This window comes from Oryzias melastigma, linkage group LG24 (genome assembly GCF_002922805.2).
Source record: "Oryzias melastigma strain HK-1 linkage group LG24, ASM292280v2, whole genome shotgun sequence".
Lineage (NCBI taxonomy): Eukaryota > Metazoa > Chordata > Actinopteri > Beloniformes > Adrianichthyidae > Oryzias > Oryzias melastigma.
In genome coordinates this window covers 20,235,536-20,255,218 of record NC_050535.1, presented here as the reverse complement: position 1 = coordinate 20,255,218, position 19,683 = coordinate 20,235,536, and the positions used below count along the sequence as shown (strand labels likewise).

General features: G+C 43.6%; 1 protein-coding gene across 6 annotated transcripts in view; it reads right to left on the bottom strand.

Annotated features, from left to right (window-relative positions):
• Positions 1-2,432: 2,432 nt before the first annotated feature.
• LOC112158499 (nesprin-2) overlaps positions 2,433-19,683 on the bottom strand; it is a 72,986-nt gene continuing 55,735 nt past the window's right edge. For 4 of the 6 annotated variants that reach the window (XM_024291922.2, XM_024291924.2, XM_024291920.2 and 1 more), the window contains exons 50-64: positions 17,380-17,542; positions 16,476-16,666; positions 16,248-16,398; positions 15,996-16,178; positions 15,790-15,927; positions 15,523-15,714; positions 14,077-14,356; positions 11,673-11,794; positions 11,467-11,593; positions 11,191-11,390; positions 9,678-9,845; positions 9,020-9,148; positions 4,952-5,143; positions 4,795-4,868; positions 2,433-4,644 (exon numbers count right to left, since the gene is read on the bottom strand). In XM_024291922.2, the coding sequence (XP_024147690.1) occupies positions 4,437-4,644; positions 4,795-4,868; positions 4,952-5,143; positions 9,020-9,148; positions 9,678-9,845; positions 11,191-11,390; positions 11,467-11,593; positions 11,673-11,794; positions 14,077-14,356; positions 15,523-15,714; positions 15,790-15,927; positions 15,996-16,178; positions 16,248-16,398; positions 16,476-16,666; positions 17,380-17,542 (2,518 nt within the window). In that variant the 3' untranslated portion in view covers positions 2,433-4,436. The remainder of the gene's footprint in view (positions 4,645-4,794; positions 4,869-4,951; positions 5,144-9,019; positions 9,149-9,677; positions 9,846-11,190; positions 11,391-11,466; positions 11,594-11,672; positions 11,795-14,076; positions 14,357-15,522; positions 15,715-15,789; positions 15,928-15,995; positions 16,179-16,247; positions 16,399-16,475; positions 16,667-17,379; positions 17,543-19,683) is intronic. The other 2 variants (XM_024291923.2, XM_024291921.2) reach the window with 2 other exon arrangements.

Sequence of the window (19,683 nt, the reverse complement as noted above, 5' to 3'; positions counted from 1 at the left end):
AGGTCAATAGTGGACCATGCTAGCTTGCTACAGTGGAATGCACTGGCTCAATACAGTGAAACCTTTTAGCTAAATACAACAGAGCTCGCTAGCTCGTTATAGAGGACCTCGCTAACCTGCTACATCGAAGCTCACTAGCTCAATCCAGAGGGGCGCTAGCTCTCTACAGCAAAGCTCAATACAGCAGAGTTGACTAGCTGGATAAAGCAGACCTCGCTAGCATGCTACAGTGGCACTCATCACCTAAATACAGAGATTGCTAGCTTGCTACAGCCAAGCATGCATGCTGCAATGGAGCCACCACAGACACCGTGGACAAACCCATTCGGGTCCCACATTTTCCAGCCACTTTTGAACCATATGGGCCACAGCCTTGTTGGCTGGGTAAGCAGGAAGCGGTTCAGCATCGTTCCGTTGTCTGGAAGCAAATGTTGCTTTGAAGCCTGATAGAATTCAGATCCTTATGAGTTAGAAAATTACCTGAATTGATTTTTGATTTTGTTTTTCTCCTAGAAATGTTAAATTTTTATTTGGAAAAAAATCTGGAAATTTCTTTTGAAGCCAGACTTATTTGTCAGTGTTTTCTTTCTAGTATTTTATACATTTTCAGAATTCGCTGCCATGAAAGTGACGTCAGTTTTTTCAGGATTTGGTTTTACAATTCTTTGCTTTCTGCTTTTTAAATGTGTTTTTATTGAAGTTCAACAAAGTTCAATAAAATGACATTTCCGGACAACGTTTTACTAGTAAAATAACAGATGTAGTTTAGTATTTTTAGTGTTTTTTGTCAAGTCTCGTTACCAGCAGGTCTCCTAATGATCACTGAGCGACGTGCTACAACACCTGCTATGCTGTCTGGCTGTGATTTAACATGGAAAACAGAACGACCGACTTGACAATCAAAACTAAGAAAATTCACAATGTGAGACTTTTTTTTTCTTTGTTGTCCGAACACAAACTCTTGTAAAAAAAAAAAAACTGTTGATTTCTTGTCAAGACTTTTCAAAAATAAACTATAACGTGGGAAGACTGTTGTTTTTTTTGTTCGTTCTTCAATGTTTTTTGACCAGATTTAGTTTTTCCTCTGACTGTGTTTAAATGTTTGAGTTTCCACTTTTACTGATGATTAAACTGTTTTTAACTGTGAACAAAAAAGCTGTTGAAATGTTTTTTTAAATGCAATTAATCAGACTTTCTAGTTAAGAGGCTTAAATAATGTATTTATTAATATATTATTTTCACACAATAGTAATAACATTAATGTTATCCTCAATTTAAAACGTTTTGCTGTATTTTATTAAGCATGCCCAATGTTAGAAAAAAAAAATCTATATACACCGATTAAAAAAATAAATGGAACACTATGAAAGCACATCCTATACCTGAACGTGTGTATATATATATATATATATATATATATATATATATATATATATATATATATATATATATATATGCATGCTTTATTCTTTTCAGTCAAATTGAGGCTCAGTAGTGGGTGTGGCCTCCACGTGCCCCTGTGATTTCCCTACTATGCTGGGGTTATCCTGGGGGATTTCCTCCGATATTTGGATAGAAAAATCTGTCAACTCCTGTGGTGCAACCTGGCATTGGTGTATGAACCGAGACATGATGTCCCAATTTGATTCAAGTCTCTGGAACAAGCGGGCCAGTCCATTACATCAATACCTTCATCTAGCAGAAACTGCTGAAAAACCCCCAGCAAGGGGGTCCGACGAGGGGTCTGAGGAACTCATCTTTGTCCCCCATCTGCATCAAGGTTGGACTTGTTGTGCGTTCAGAGATTTTCTTCAGACCTCGGTTGTAACCACTGGTAACTATTTGAGCCACTGCTAATTCTCTATCAGCTGGAACCAGTCTGGTCATTCTCCTCTACCATTCACTGGATATTTTCTCTTTCTCTGACCATTCTCTATAAACCCTAGAGGTGGTTGTGGGTAAAAATCCCAGTAGGTCAGCAGTTTCTGAAATACTCTGACCAGGCCGTTTGACGCCAACAACCGCGCCACATTCAAAGTCACTTCAATCATTTTTTGTTCCTCCTTCTAATGCTCGGTTTGAACTGCAGCAGATCATATTGACCAAGTCTACATGCCGAAATACAATGAGCTACTTACTACCATGTGATTGGCTGATTGTAGTAAAGAGCTTTTGTTCTTAATAAAGTGTCCAATGAAAAAGTACATATAAAATCAGATGAAGATCAAAGTTTCTTAAGCAGCACAGTTGTTTTCTGGAAAAAAACTCACATTAATTTAACTTACGTCAGAAATTAACATTGTCTGGTCATCTCTGTGCAATAAAAATCAGGCTGAAGTTACAGGAGTACGAAGAAATGTATTCAGCAATTAAAATCCAAAACAAGAAAAAGTCAAAACCAGAAAATCACCATAAATAGAAACACAGGATTGTTGGATTTCCATCCATTTTTTTTATTACAGATGTCCATGTTTTATTTAAAATTGAAGTTTTTTTGTAGACAACACTTTGCTTAATAAAACCACTAGAGAAAACACAGTACAGTATTGTGATATTTAAGTGAAAGACACAGTAAAGTTGGTTATCATTGCCAGAAATCAGGAAAAAAAAGAATTTATTGCTATAAAAGCCATAGAACCATATATTAATTATTGAAACTTTAATGGCACATTTATTCATTTAATTTATTGAATTCCTAAAAACTACTGGATCTTGTTCATTTTGCTAATGTTTAAGAATTCCTTCAATATTTAACATTAGTGGTGAAAAAAAGATCAAAGGAGTCTTAAATCCCGCCTTTACAGGAAGTAGCCAATCACGGTGGGAGTTTAGTGTATGTACAGAAACATGAAAAAACTAGTTATTGTCACCATGAACTGATTTTCTTCAATAAAAAAATATAACTTTGATAAAATTTTAGGCGACAAACAATAACTGAACACACAGCAAGTTAGAAATTAGCTCAAAATAAAGCTACAGGGGGACCAAAGCCTTTCATGATTCTGTTCCAGGTCACATGACAATCTATCTATGATCCGATTGGCTAAAAGTTATTTTTCATCAGGATGAATCTATCTTGAATATACACATTTAGATTTGATAATACTGGAATGATAACCATACAGTTTTATATTATTTTTTCATCGCTCAAAAAAAAAAACGGAGTTAAAGAAGTATGTTTTTGAAAGTTGCTGGTGAGTCTCCGCCCCTCCATGAATGGCGACCAATGGGACTCTTTGGCATCAGGATAACAGGTGCAGTTCAGTATATGTTCTAAAGAGAGTTCAGGGTTTAAAACAATTCTTCCATACGGTGGCTGTCATAAAGCAGGAGAGATTTTTCTAATTTTTGAGTTAAAAGAACATTTTTTCATAGCAATCGTTCTTTTAGCGTCTGCGTACCCGACATTTTAACCATCATCTTTTCAATTTAAAGATTATATAGTCCCAGCGCCCCCTAGTGACTTCATCAGAGAAATGGAGTGTGTGAGTGTGACGTCATCCATACACAACGGTTTACTACTGGATCAACCGAATTAAATCAATCCAATTGCAGTTTATACGTGTCATTATGTTGGAACCAGTAATCCGTGATTGGTTCAAGTTGGTCTGAGTCAATGTTTCTATGGCAACCACTTCCACCAATCAGGAGTGAGCTTGTTGGACGTCCACACCCCCACCACTTGAAAGCAAGCTACAAGAAATGTGTCAAAGGCTTCAAACGTCAGACGTGAGAACACAGGCTTTTATTGAGGCGTCTGATTGGTCAGTTTAGAACTTACAATAAAGAAAAAAACAGAAATAATAAAGATTATCAAGAACAGATTGAAAAAGGTATCAGAGCAAGAATGATTATTCTGACCAATAGAGCGACTGAGTAATAGCTGTTTGTTTCTCTTTTGAAGTCTAGGAGACTTTAGCTTCTTGGAACCAGCGGGTACTTCCTGTTATACTTCCTGTTATACTTCCAGTTATGTTTTGTTCAAACACATAAGTGATGGAAACATTTAGTTTGAATGTTCTTGAGGACCCAGTCTGATGAAAATTCTGTTTTTTTTTTAATACATTCTTGTCTGATGGAGAACATATATAAAGAAAATTGAAATTAAATTTGGAATATTTCTTTATTTAATCTATAACTTGATGCCTAGTTTTCCCATGTCTGACAGATCTTTGTACGGTTGTGAACCCCTGTCACTTGTATTACACATGCATTATTTTTGCTCTGATTGCTTAAAATAAATAAGGAGGGGCGGAGTTGCAACAGTCCCGCCCACAATGAAGAGGCAAATTTCTGATGAACTCCTGCCGCTCTGCAGAAACTATGTCCTAAAAAATGATCAAAAAAATAATTAAATAACCGAAAGACGACCAGAATGGGTCTTAAAATGTGAATCTATTATTTTCCTGCGGAGAACCTTCATGGAGACGGAGCGGTCAGGTGGGTGGAGGGCCGTTGGTGTAGCGTAACATGGGGTAGAAGGAGCGGGCGAAGTTGTTGGCCAGCATGCAGCCGGGCTCCCCTTCAGACAGAGGGATGATACAGGGGAGCAGCAGGAGGAGCAGCAGCAGGAGCTGCAGCGGGAAGGCGGCCCGCAGGACCCGGAGGAAGAAGGAGCGAGGCGGAGACGACCTCCTCATCGCTCTATGGAGAACATCAGGTTCATGTGTGTTTTTAGCTGTTTTAAAACCTGGGAAGGTCTTGCTGTTGTATGAAAAGTGCTTATAAATAACGTTTGATTTTAAAATGAATTTGAATGTTCTAGAAACAGCAGATCTGAGTTGGGTTCCTCACCTCTGAGATGTCTCCTGTATCTCTGAAGGCCTGTCGTCTGAACCTCCACATCTCTGGACTGCCGCCACAGAGTCCTGAAAGGAGACCGTCCAGATCTAGATATCCAAAGACGGCTCTGGGATCTAGAAGGATCTGGATTGGATCTGAAGGAATTTACCAGACGCTGCCGTACGGCGTGGAGGTCCTCCTCCACCTGCCTCAGGAGCAGCTGCAGCTTGCTCCCTGTCACGTGGAGCTTCTCCTGGGTTTCATCACTCGCCTCCAGACCGTCTTCAGGCTGGAGCTGAGACCACAACGCCTGCAAGGCGTCCTGCTGGGTCTGCCTGACCCGCAGCTCCTCCTGCAGCTCCTGACAGGAAAAACGGACAAGAGAAGAAAACAACTCAATGCTGAGTTAATACATGTGAGCGTTAATGATGATTGTGGGCTATTGTTGTTTGGCAGCTTTATTAAAACAGTAAAAGATAACGATAAAAACACAAAAAAGGATTCAGAAACCGCTCAACCATATTTGGGATTTCAGTTTGGTGAAACGAGTATTGTGAGCTGAGATGAGAAGAGAGACGTTCCTTAAGGCAAAGTTCTTTCTCAAACCAGGAACACAGTTCTGAATGTTTTCCATGTTCCTCTGCTTAAGCACACCTGGTTCAGATCATCGCCAGGCTACGCACCAGCGGAACGATGTCAGCCATCAAAGCCAGGTGTGTTTGAGCAGGGTAGAAATGATTAAAACTTCCTAGAAGAGCAGTGATGCAAAACACTGTAAAAACTCTTTATTACCAACGCCAGATTAACCCTAATCCGTCTGCGGTACGTCTAATGATGGTCAGTATAAATCATATTTACGCAAGGACGCCTGTCGTCAAGGATACCGCAATTGAGGACGCCGCGCTCGAGGATGTCTGCGATTATGGACATTTGTGATCGTGGACGTCTGCGCTTGAAGAAGTCTGTGATTGACGATGTCTGTGATCATGGTTGCTGCAATCATGGACGTCTGTGATCGAGGACATCTTTGATAAAGGAAGTCTGCGCTCAAGTACGTCTGCGATCACGGCTGCTGCAATCGTGGACGTTTATGATCGAGGACATCTGCAATTGAGGACGTCTGCGCTCGTGGATATTTTTGATCGGGGATGTCTGCGAAGGAGGACGTTTGCAATCGTGGATGTCTTTGATCAAGGATGTCTTCGCAAGGGGACGTCTTTTATGGAGGACATTTGCAATGGAGGACGTCTGCAATCATGGACATCCGCGCTTGAGGACGTCTGCGCTCGAGAACGTCTGCGTTCGAGGACATCTACAATCGATGACGTCTGTACTCGAGAACGTCTGCGTTCGAGGACATCTACAATCGATGACGTCTTTGATCTAGGTCGTCTGCGATTAGGGACGTCTGCGTTCGAGGCCGTCTGCATTCGAGGACATCTACAATCGATGACGTCTGTACTCGAGAACGTCTGCGTTCGAGGACATCTACAATCGATGACGTCTGTACTCGAGAACGTCTGCATTCGAGGACATCTACAATCGATGACGTCTGTACTCGAGAACGTCTGCATTCGAGGACATCTACAATCGATGACGTCTGTACTCGAGGACGTCTTTGATCTAGAAAGTCTGCGATCGGGGACGTCTGCGTTCAAGGTCGTCTGTGTTCGAGGACACCTGCGTTCGAGTACATCTGTGGTCGAGGGCGTCTGCACTCGAGAACGTCTGCGTTCGAGGACATCTACACTCGAGGACGTCTTTGATCTAGGTCGTCTGCGATCAGGGACGTCTGCGTTCGAGGCCGTCTGCGTTCGAGGACGTCTGCGTTCGAGGACGTCTGTGATCAGGACGTCGGCGCTTGAGGACGTCTGTGCTCTTGGGGGCTGTGTCAATGAATCTCCTTTATTTTCCAAATCAGTTTGGGTAAAATGTGTATAAAACTTTGTCAACCCATCCCCTCTCCTTCCTTTTGTCTCATAAATTATGTTAAATTTTTGTTTTTACAAAGTTGAACTTTTGTGGTCTATGGTCAAAATGAATGCAGGTGTTATACCGGGTGTTAAGTAAGGGATAATACCCTCCGAAGTGTGCTTTATGAGAAATTAACGCACGACGCGGAGGCCTAAACCCTCCGACGCAAAGCTGAACCGTGAAGTGCGTTAATTTCTCATAATGCACACTTCGTCGGGTATTATCCCGCTTATACCATGGTCATTTACAAAATAAATAAACATTCAATCAATATTTAGTACTTTATTCTTGTTATTTCTTTGATTTAGCTAATTTTTTAACAAAAAGCGGACTATTTGATCCGTGATGCGGTTTGTTGTCACGGTGACATGGAACACGGCATGAAGCCGGAAGCCGTTACAGACCTCAGCTGCAGCGGTAAAGTGTTGCTGTTTTGAAAGAAAGACCCGGACAAATTAGGATATTTTTCTTCTTTTTCTGTCGTTAATCCTTCAGTGAGCAGCTAGAACATATTCAGCTTCTGTCTGTGTTTCATTTCACGGCAGGTTCGTTCTTCTGAGCTGCTCTAAAATGAGAAACTCCCTCTTGTGGTGAAACAGAAGACTACACCTTTCATGTCGAGTGGCGTTTTATTAGAAGGAGAATAACCAATTTGTCAATATTAATTTACCTTACAAAAGGAGAGGAATATAAATGCTGGTCGCTACAATAAGTTGAATAAAGCATCAGTTCAGAGAGAAAGTTCATCCATTACTGCTTGTTTTGTCCAGACGATGAAGGAAAAACGTGTTTTAAAGAAGCCTGCGCAGTGATATCGAACGTTTGGTCTGTGTGACCGGAACTTCTTTTTTAGGTGTGCGTTATTACTGTGCATTATCACTTTTTAATGCACACCCAGCAGCCAATCAGAATCGAGTATTCACCCAGACCATGGTATAACGTGCGTTATCCCATGGACATTATTGTCTCTGTTCAGAACTGTAATGGTAAGGCCAGAATACGGGCCCAGTCCAATATGTGATTTGAGGTCTGCCAAACAGTGGATCAATGAGAAGAACTTAAGTGGTTGACCGGTAACAGACTTTGATCACCGCACAAACATGGGGGGTGGGTCAAAGGTCATACTCACACCTAACAATCCGTTCAAAAGGTACGGGAGAATGTTTGACCCACAAGTGCACAAGTCCGTCCTGCACTTGGTCATAGTTAAGAGAACTCTACAAGGACCTTCTTCAGAAGTGGGCCAGAGCACATTTCAGTGTGAATGCTAACAATGGAATACAGCATCGAAACGGAGTTGTGTCAGAAATCCCTTACTATTCCCTTCGTGGTGCTGTTCTTAGGGAGTTTATCGTATTTATAAAGTCCAGTGCCCTGGGAATTTCCCAGAGGTCTCTGTAAAAATCTAGTGTGCATCAATGCTCATTAGATTGGCAATACGCAGAAGAATACAAAGTATTGCATTTGAATGGGTTTTCATTTGGGAAACATTTAATTAAATTAATACTTTAATAAGTCCTATGAATATTCATCATCAGAACACAACAGATTTATAAATAGTCTTAACAAATGTTCATACGTATTTTTTTTCTTTGGAAATGTCATCTTTAAAATAGAAATTCTTCCCTAAATTTAATCATTTGTAACCACAGTTTAGCGTATCAATAGTATTATGTGTGCACAAATTTGCTTTTTGTGTGTACCAAAAACTTTTTTTAGTAACCTGAAATTCCTACCACTAATTTGTGTCTAGAAATGTTACAAAAGAATTGACGCTCACACACAAAATAGACCAGACGCCCAAACGATCTGCTGCCCTTGGCGAGCCTTCTGGACGGTTCACACTAGACACGATGCGACGCAGAAATGACGCAACGCAGAAGTGAAGCAGCATGGAAATGACGGGACGGGGAAGTGACGTGATGCAGAAATGACGCGACGAAGAAATGACGCAGAAATGACACAATGTAGAAGTGACGAGACGCAGAGGTAAAGCAACGCGGAAGTGACACGACAGGGAAGTGATGCGACGCCACTTCCATTTAGTGCCCTTGTTAACCCATGGTGTGGTGTACACCAGGCCCAGAGTGCTGCGGTCCTCTGCAGAACGCTTGGTTCCCACTGGCTGCAGAAGCGCCTCTCTCTTTAAACGTTAAAAGGGTTAAATAAAAATGTCCACCATCTGTTCAGTTTACTGTTCAAACCCTGATGTGTTTGTGGCTCAAAGGACAAAATCAGCAAAGAACGCGGCGGTTGCACTCACGGCGAGCGTGCCGTAATGTCGCCGCAGGACTGCGACGGTGGTTCCTGGGTGGTTGATGTCCACCGTGTAGCGTCTGCTCTCCGCATGAGGCAGCCACAGCAGCAGAGAGTGCAGGCTTTCGTGGAACTCCTGCATGGAAAAACTTCATTTGATACATCCAGCTCCAGATTTTTTCTTTAATTTTTTTATTTTTTTTTCTTCTCCCCAAGTCGTAAATTTGAACATAAAGGCTTCCAAAAGTTGGGACAGAAGAATGTGAGGATTTGCAGCCCATTTGAGGTCAGTATGTGAATGAAAACAACTCAAATGCAGCGTGTCAAAGCTCAAACGGACTAAGAAAACAGGTCAGGGAAGATCTACACCCATCATGGCTCATAAAAATACAGAACGGTTGAGGGATTTGATCAAACTGAACCCCGACCAGAGTTTAGTTTCTTCACTCTTTTTGTAGCAGAACATTAAAACAAATGGAGTAAAGCTTTTTGCAGCTGCAGTTCAGATAATCTTCATCTCACAAAGATCACATCGTCGTCTGCCAAAGTGATTCTCCTGATGGAAACACGATGAAACAACTCCACTGTTTTCTGAAAAAGCTGCTCCATGACTAATGCTCAGGCCTGGTCATTCATCTGTGAGGTTTCTGTGTCCATCTTCATACCTGGCAGCGCATCAGAGTCTTCCTCAGACTGGAGTCCCATCGCTGCAGCGCCGTGCTGGCTCTGCTCCACTCTCTGTTCACTGCCATCAGTCTGTCAGGAGCTTCCTCTGCCTGCAGGTTGATGGAGAGCATGGTGGACTTATAGTGGGCAAACGTCTTCTGCATCTCCTGCAACACAAAATTGATAGTGAGCGCCGCTGTAGCATGCTAACGACCTCCACTGTAGCATGCTAACGACCTCCACTGTAGCATGCTACTGAGTTACACTGGAGCATGCTAGTGAGCACCACTGTAGCATGCTAGTGAGTGCCGCTGTAGCATTTTAGCAAGCTACACTGTAGCATGCTAGTGAGTGCTGCTGTATCATGCTAGCAAGCTATACTGTAGCATGCTAGTGAGCGCTGCTGTAGCATGCTAGTGATGTGGCTGTAGCATGCTAGCGTGCTGTGCTGTAGCATGCTAGCGTGCTCTGCTGTAGCATGCTAGCGTGCTCTGCTGTAGCATGCTAGTGAGCTCCACTGTAGCATGCTAACAATCTACACTGTAGCATGCTAGTGAGCGCTGCTGTAGCATGCTAGTGAGCGCTGCTGTAGCATGCTAGTGAGCGCTGCTGTAGCATGCTAGTGAGTGCCGCTGTAGCATGCTAGTGATCGTGGCTGTAGCATGCTAGTGAGTGCCGCTGTTGCATGCTAGTGATGTGGCTGTAGCATGCTAGCGTGCTGTGCTGTAGCATGCTAGCGTGCTCTGCTGTAGCATGCTAGTGAGCTCCACTGTAGCATGCTAACAATCTACACTGTAGCATGCTAGTGAGTTCCACTGTCCACCAAGTAGCTGGATAGAATACCAACTCAAACCCAACCCACTGAGCGTCCAGTTAAGCCAATGCAGACAAACCCATTTGAGGCCCATATTTTCTTCCCACTTTTAAACCATACCAGGCTGGCTTTGCTGTCTGGGAATTTTTTTTTAAGAGAAGCTTCATAAATGCTTGAGTAGTTAGCTAAAATGCGTTAAACAGGAATCAGTAGGATGCAGGTAGTACTAAAGGCGCTTTTTTTTAAATTGAGAATTCAAGATGGGTCAAAGGTCAACAAAAGATGGTGGTGGTTGTAAGCTTCACCTGGTGGCGTAAATGTGGAATTTTGTGAAGATCACTCAAAAAAAGTGAATCTTTTCCCACATTACAGAAAAAAATGGGAAAAAAGACTACATTTGACCCTAGGCTATGTGACCATCCCATAATAATTTCAAAACTTCCTTTAGATATCCCTGACTGGTGTGTTTAGGTTTCATTAAGAGATTTTCAAACATGTTTAGAGCCCTAGAAGTGATTTAGCCCCCTTCATTTTTGTTATGATTTCGGCGTTTTTTGGGGGGGGTTGTTGACTTTGCTCACTGGGTGTGTGCAGGTTTTGGTGAGTTTTTCACAATGTGGCAACATTTTTTGCTCACAAACAAAATAAATCAGCCAAAACTTGTTTACACAATTAAGAAGAATAAAACTCCTCATTACTTTGATCTCTTTGGCTCTGGATTCCATGTCTGCCATACTGGCTGCTGGGTCGGACTGCAGGAGGAGCTCCAGCTCAGGGATCACCGCCTCCAGCCAGGAAGTGATGTCATCCAGGTCAGAGGTGAGTCGCTGAGGCTCCTGAGGACCGGCCTGCTGCCTGGACTGAGCCCTGAGGAGCTCCCAGCGCTCGATCACGCCTGCTGAACGGGAACGCCTCTTCAAGTTCAGAGCATCAAACCCAAATTCTGCAGCCGCTTCTCCTCCACCAGCTCTTACCCGACTGCTGGTCTGAAGCTGCCAGTCCCGTCAGCCCAAACTCCTCCGGCTGCTCCTCGTCATCCAGGATCAGTGAGACTCTCTGCAGGTTCTGGATGCTGCCGCTGCACTGAGAGGTGAGGCGCAGCTGGAGACGGAGCAAACGGACCGTAAGAATGGAGACGAGAAGCTGCAGAGAGACAATCTACTGTCGGCGTGACATGTACATAAGCAGGCTTCAGAGGAGTGCTGCTGAGGTCGGGCGTGGTCACGCCACGGTCCTCTGCGTCCAACCCATGTTCTACCGATGTTTGCCAACCTGGAGACTCAAGAACCTGAGCAGAACCACCTGAAGGGGAGAGGGAAGACACACGATGAAGCTGCTGGAGGTAATAATAAATATGAAAACTGAATCGAAAGCATCAAAATACAAAATCAAGCATCTCAGGATACTGAAGTTTATGAATATTTTCTTTTCAAAAAATGAAAGATGAAACTTTAAAATGATCTGAACTTAAAACTCACTTACAAATATGTGTAAAAACAAAAAATAATAATTGCTTTTGACCTTTGTAAATTGTTAAATAAAAGGTTCAGACATTCAATACGTTTGAAAATGTCACATTTTGATGACAAATTAGGATGAAAATGAGTAGTCTTAGTTTCCTGTGAAGTTAAAAAAGTGCTGACGTCAAATAAGGGATTTAACCTCCTGAAAAAAAAAATCAATGAGTGGGCGTAGTCTCCTGTACAGAGCAAGAAGTAGGTGTGCAACCTGCGAGATCAACAAGAGAACGTGCCAGGTCACAAAAATGGTGATGATTCATGAAAAGATCAAATTGTGGGCGTGGCATTATGCAAATACCAAAAAATGGGTGTCACATCCTGCATAGATCAATAAGTAGACGTGGCCTCCTGCAAATTTTAGGGAGTGGGTGTGGCCTTGAAATGAAGTAAAAGTGGGCCTTGCCTCTTGAAAAGATGGGTGTAGCTTTATGGAAAGATCGGATAGGGCGTGGCCTATTGCAAAGACCAACGAGTAGGCATGGCCTCCTACGAAAATTAAATGGATCCTGACTGCTAAGCTCAAACAGTGGGCGTTGCCTTCTTTGAAAATTGGGAAGTAGGTGTGGCCTCATGCAAAGAAGAAAGAGGAGGCGTGGCCTAATGCAATAATTGTGGGGTGGGAGTGGCCTCAAGCAAAGATCAATAAGTAGACGTAGCCTTCTGCGAGATCAACAAAGAGGCGTGCCGGCTTGCAAAGATCAAATTGTGGGCGTGGCATAATGCAAATATCAAAGAGTGGGTGTTGGATCCTGCGAAGATCAATAAGTAGGTGTGGCCTTGTGAACATTTTAGGGATTGGCTGTCCCCTTGTAAAGATTTAAAAGTGGGCGTTGCCTCCTGGAAAGATGGGTGTGGCCGAAGATGGGAATGGGTGTGGCCTCCTGCAAAAATATGTGCAGCGTGATTGCTAAGACTACTGAATAGGTGTGGCCTCCTGTAAACATTGGTGAGTAGGCATGGCTTCCAGCAAAAATTGAGTGTAGCCCGATTGCTAAGAATACGAGTAGGCGTGACCTCCAGTGAGATCAACAAGAGGGTGCTTCAAAGATGGGTGTAGCCTTCATGCAAAGATCAGAGTGTGCGTGCCCTTATGCAAAGACAGACGAGTAGGCGTGCCTTCCTGCAAAAATTCTGTGTAGCTTCATGCTAAGATAATGAGGAGGCGTGGCCTCCTGTAACCTCATGAGACCAAAGAGTAGGAGTAGCCTCCTGCAAATATTGAGGAGTGGGTGTGGCCTCATGCAAAGCTCAAATAATGGTCGTAATAGTATGCAAAGTTTAAAAAGTGGGTGTGCCTTTCTTCACTTGAGACAAAAGGAGAGTGAGATTGTTTTTATCAGGTTCTGACATGTACTTTTTAAAAAATAATTGACAGTTTGCTTTTTTTTCAAAATGACAAAAAACTTTGTCAAAAACTGCTTTTAATCATGAACCATTTTCACTGTATTTATACCTGCTGTAAATTATTTGGCTCCCTGTTTTTGTTGTTTTACATCCCAGTTTTTAAATTATTGGACAATAAAATAATACTAAAAATGAAATGTTGACAAAAGCAAATGGTTAATAATTTATGATATTTCACTCCATTTTTTTCAATTCAAATACATTTTTAAAGCTGCATTATTCAATGCACACTTAGTTTTATAACCTCATTCACTGTCCTTATGTAGAAACAGTTTTCTAAATGTTTGTCATCCTGATGACAGCTCAGAAAACTTTGTTTTACTATCAACAAAATATTCTGGAACCGCAGACAGCAACAATCTTAGCTATTGTTCCTGGATTTATGGATGAACATTGAGTTCATCTGCGTGGAGGATTTATGTCCACTCCTTTCAGGTTCTGTTAAAATGCAGCCGAGCTGTTAAGGATGTTCCAGAGAAGTCTGCAAATGTAAATGAGTCATGAAGTGGAATGTATCTTCTGGAAGCTGGCTCCACGGGGAGCAGCCGAGGTGTGAGCAGATTTAGTGGAAAAGCTTTCTGTGGAACATCTATAAACCATTTGACAGGAAATGTGAGACTACGGCTAAAGTTTTAGTGGCAATATTTGGTGAAGCTCTACCTGATAGTGCACTGAGGTAAGCTGCCTCCTCCTCTTCATCCTCCTCATCATCTTCATGTGAGGATGAGCCCACATCGCCGGTGTGGTCCCACTCCAGAGGTAAGGAATCCACGCTCACTGGCGTCTCCCTGCCTGACCGCTCCAGTGGGGAAGTCAGCAGATGGGTGGGCGTGGCTGGGAGGCTTCCTTGACTCCGCCCTAGCCAGGGTCGGCCAATCAGCTCCAAGCTTGATTCTAAGGAGAACGTGGCCCCGGAAGGCTCTGGCTCCTCTCTGATCTTCTATGGTGAAGAAGGGAAGAGGATGGGGATGGAACAATTCAATCAAGCCATGATTTGATTTGATTCACTGTTTTAAAGTCACAGTTTCGATTTTTAATTTAAAAAAATTGTTAACGCAATGAATAAGGTATTTTAAGGCTAAGTATGTTTTCTTTTTGCCCCTTTCATCAAACTGTGTTTCCCTGCTAACAGAAAGGATTAACAACAATTATACATAATATTGAAATGTTCACTAATCCTTTCATACTCGATTCATGTCGTACTCCATGTCACAGACCGCTCCGCTCACGCAACCCCCTCAGCAGCTGAGTGCGCACTCGTCTGCCCTCACACTCAACACAAATGACCAGGGAGTGCACACACTCACAGGTGCCTGCACATATTCACAGGCGCGCAGACAGACATGGGCGCACGGACACTTACAAGCACGCCCGCACACACCCAGGCACGCAAACCTCATAGGCGTGCCCACACACTCATAGGCATGCACACATTCACAGGTGCACCCGCACACTTACAGACGCGCACACACACTCACAGACACACACACAGGGATGCACACACACATGCACGCCCGCATACTCAAAGCTGCGCCCACATACTCACAGGTGCGCCCACATACTCACAGGTGCGCCCACATACTCACAGGCGCACCTGCACACTCACAGGTGCCTGCACACACTTACAGGTGCACAGACAGTCATAGACATGCACACACTCACAGGCGAGTGCACACACTCACAGGTGCCCGAACATACTCACAGGCGTGCAGACCTCATAGGCGTGCCCGCACACTTACAGGCGCGCCTGTACACTTACAGATGTGCACAAACACACACAGGCATGCCTGCATACTCACAGGTGCGCCCACATACACACAGGTGCGCCCGTAGACTCACAGGTGTGCCAGCACACTTACAGGCTCACCCGCACACACTCACAGCCTTGCCTGCACAGGCGCGCACACACACAGAAAAATGTCATCTGATCTGCATTTTTCTAAATTTACTCACAGGCTGAGACAAAATGATTTTTCAATTTTCTGAATATGTTGACGAGTTTGAATTGGGTTTTTTTCCCGATTCACGAAGAATCGTTACATTCTTAGAGGAGGAGAGTAGGAGGAGGGAAGAGGAGAATCAGAGGTCGGATGGTCAGAGGCTCACCACATGCTGGCTCAGGCGCTGGTGGCAGCGGACCAGCCTGCTGAAAACCTCCTGGCAGTACGAGTGGAGCTCCTCCAGCTCGTCCTCGATCAACTCTGCATCCTGCGGTGAACTTTTCTTGATCAGCCCTTCTCCAAACACGATCAGCCCGTCGATGCGCTCCGTGTTCAGCGTGATCTCCTTCTGGAAACTCTGAACAACGACAGACAGATGAGCGTCGGTCGGAGCTCCTTCCAAACCAAACTCTCATTTCTCTGCGTGACTCACGTTGAGCTGCTGTATCTTGTGGTGGACATCACTCTCTGAAAAGTGCTCCACGTTGGTGAGCTGCAGGTCCAGCTCTGTCAGCCACACCAGCAAGCTCTTCCTGGTGCCTTCAAACTCCTCGCGCTGGCCGGTGAAATGCTGCCCAACAGGAGAGCCGACATCAGCATCAACCCGAAGGTGTTCCTTCAGCAGGAACATCTACGTACCCTGAGTCTGCGGAGGATGGCGGCCACCCTGCAGTGCAGCAGGTCCCAGCGCCGGTTCCCATGCCGGACCATGGCCTGGAGCTGGCCGGCTCTGTCGGTTCGGTTCTCCCGGGCCAGGCGGCGATACTGGTTGTTGATGATCTCCAGCTGGGTCAAACGTTCATTCACCTGCCTCTGGAAGCCCTGAAGAAGAAACGCATCTTCAGTCTGCTAAACCAGAACAATCCCTCATCCTCTCCCCTCCAAACTGACCTCAAATTTCACAAGTTCTTCTTTGGCGAGCGAGAAGGGAACGTCTGCAGAGCTGGGGTTGGCAGCAGTTCTCTCCGCGACCTTCAGCCAGTCCTCAAAGCAAGAGTAGTCGTTGAGGAATTTGCACCAGAGAGTCCACGTCTCCTCGATCCTGATGGGGGCGCCACGTTACTCCATGGATTCACCTTCAGTTAACATCAAATTAACAAGAGTTTCACATGTTCTTGCCTGAGTCTACGGTCCAGAGCCAAAGAACAGATGGTCCTCCAGCGCTGGTCCAGGCTGTGGCTGGTTTCCTGCAGGGAGTCATGCTCTGCCCGCGTTCCTGCGGCTGCATCTTCGTCCTGCTGCAACAGGCCGCAGAGACCGAGCACTGATGCAACAGCGTCAGCGTGCTGCTCTACATCCTCCTGCAGCGCCTGCAGACACACACAGCAGGTGAAGGTCTGCAGGAGTACATAGGCATTCTCATTTCTCCATATTTTTGGTCCAAGCGGCTTAATATCTTTTCACTAGTGTAGAAATGATGATTATGCAATTATTCTTTTCTTTCCAGGTTAAAAAGAATAACTGTCTCACTCAATAGAAACTCAGCAGAACTGTCAGATTTTAAGAAAGGTCGTATAGTTGAGAAAGAAGAAAAAACTCTAAAATGTTCTAATTCCTTTGCTAGAGCCAATAGAATTATAGTACTATTCAAAAACCATCAACAGATTCTGGTTCTGGCCGACCCGGGCCCTCAGAATGAGAGAATGCCTTGCTGTTGGAAGAGAAAACCTCGTTCAAAGTCTGATGACAAACCTACTCAGGTCAACACTAAAAAGAGTTTCTGAATTCAGAAACTCAGTCCTAACCATCCACTACATCTCAATTATTCGCTTTACTTATTAAATAAAGAATTTTCAAAATAAAGGTGTCTATTTACTTTTTGCATGTCTGTGTATTTGTCCCTGACATGTTAATACATATGGTAATAAACACTACAGATATGAGAGCTCAATGAATAAAACAGGTGAAGACAAAGCTGTAAATGACTGCAGAAATATCAGGAACATTTCCTCCAAACCGCTCCTGAAACAGAAAAAGAATATCCCCAAATCTTAACGTCTGAATTCAGCCGTAGATAACGGACCTGCTGCTCAGCCAGCCTCCTCTGGATCTCCTGCTGATGACAGACGCTGTAGGTGAGGGGTCTGGATAGCTCCGCCTCCACGCGGGAAAGCCACGAGCGGAGGTTATTCATGTTCTTGTCCAGCTGCTCTACGGTCGCCAGCGTCTCCTTCAGTTTCTTCACTCTGTAAACATGCAGACAACTCATCAGCATCATCAAAGCCTCCAAGTCGAGGAGACGCACAAACTTCAAGGGACGGAAACCGTCCATGACCCGTGAACGCACCGCAAAAAGTTAGATTTAAGAGTCATACTTGGAAAAAAATGGAAACAATACAGACTTTAGCTTAAAAAATCATCAACTTTGAGTAAAAATGTTAAACAATCTGAATAAAATGTATTTATAAACAAGAACAGAGTAGAACATCTTTTTGAAAGCACTAACACCGTCAGGTGTCTTTCATAAACCAAAAGTCACCATGGCAACCGTCCTTTTCATGAACACACAAACACTCGGCGCCACACCAACTGGTGTCATAGCAACGCACGGGACAATACAGGCTCTTATCCGAGGCTTAAAAGCCTGAAGTGTGCCCCATTTTGGAGTTTGAGTCAATTTCTGCGTTTGATCCCGCCTCTGCCCTGGAGGTCCAGCAGCTGCTGCCAGAACTTTCTCTCTGTCCACACACTGAGACGGCAAGACTGTCAATTTAAAGAAGGAAGAAGGTCCAGCATACTGGAACCGCTGGCGTGGAGGTTTCACCTCACAGCCGCCTCACAGTTTTACGATCAGCAGTGTGGCAGTCAATCTTGATGGGACACCAACCATCCCTCCTTTGATAAAGACACTATTTCCATTATAATCAAGTGGGAGTAAATTTACACACTGTCTAGTGCTGGTCTTTGCTTTTCAAGACTGTTACGTCCCCTATGGGTAAACCTGGCTTGGGTCTAGGGGGGAAAATACAAAAGGAGACATTAACAAAAACTGAACACCAATGAGAATAATAGGACCGCGGTTTATTAAATAAAAGAAATCCTGTGTCCTGAAATGAGAAAAGAAAAATCAAACAATCAATGCGCTGGTCCACACAAAAAGATAAACCAAAAGGGAGTTGGAACCTTGACCAAACTTAAAATAAGTCAGGAAGACTACTGATCCAGCCATGTTATCGTCAGAGTCACTGCTTATGGCTGTCTAACCAAAACTACCTAAAGAAAACAAATAAACAAAGCCTGCAAACTAAGACTAGCAAGGTCCAACCCCAAACTAATAACAAAACCCAGCAGTCTAAGACTACCAAGGTCCAACCCGAAACTAAAGGTCCAGCAGTTGCAGCAAGACGTAACAAGGACCCACAGTGCTTTGCAGTCACTGTCTGCAGCAACAGCGGCTAAGATAGGCTCCAGCAACCCCATGACCCTGAAAGGGATTCAGTGGGATTGGAGAAGTCTGTAAGATTTTGGCTTCTGAGAACCAGTGGATTCTTCCTGTTTGGAACGCCAGTGGGGAGGAGTCAGTTCAGTTCTCATATACAGTCAGTGGTCACTCCTGACAGTCTGATCAATCAGGGACAAGCAGAAGAAACAGCTCCATGCTGACCATGATCTGAACTCAGTCTCTCACATTTTCATTTCTTCAAACCGATTGTTAAATCTCTATGTTCTGTTGTCATTTCTCTGCAGCACATAGATGATTCAAATTTAAAGAAACTTTATTAAGCCAACAGGAAATAAGATAAAAGAGACATCTGGAAACTGATGGGCCAGTAAATGTCATCTAAGCTCATGATAAAACATATGTGACCTCTGTACAAAAGAATACCCGTTAATTTACTCCACCTCGTCCCAAAACTACAGATTAGTGGGAAATTAAACCAAATGTGGACAGTTTTCATTGATAATTCAAAGGCAGCATTTCCCAGCAGACTTTGGCTCCAAAGGTTTGGAGGAAAGTGCAGAAATGTCAATGAAAATGCTGCAGAGCAATGGCAAAAACAGAATGTTCAACACATGACAAATTTAAAAAACTGCAAACAGTAAGATGTACTCTTTAACTTTTTTTGAAGAGTATGACTTTATTTTATTCTTTAATAGCTGAGAAGCTTTTAGATCTATGAGAATGTTCAGCAGATTATTTGTAAAGAATAAAATGATTTATTTGTTGCTTTGTCAACAGACGGAATGGAGAAGAAATGAACAGAAATTCTGTGGATGAAAAGTAACTGACACTAAGAGCTTTTGGCTAAAAACGACTTCAGGTTTTAAGTGATCGGTTGTCAAGAAGATGTGCACTGGTACTGGAACTTATACAAAACTTTGAATA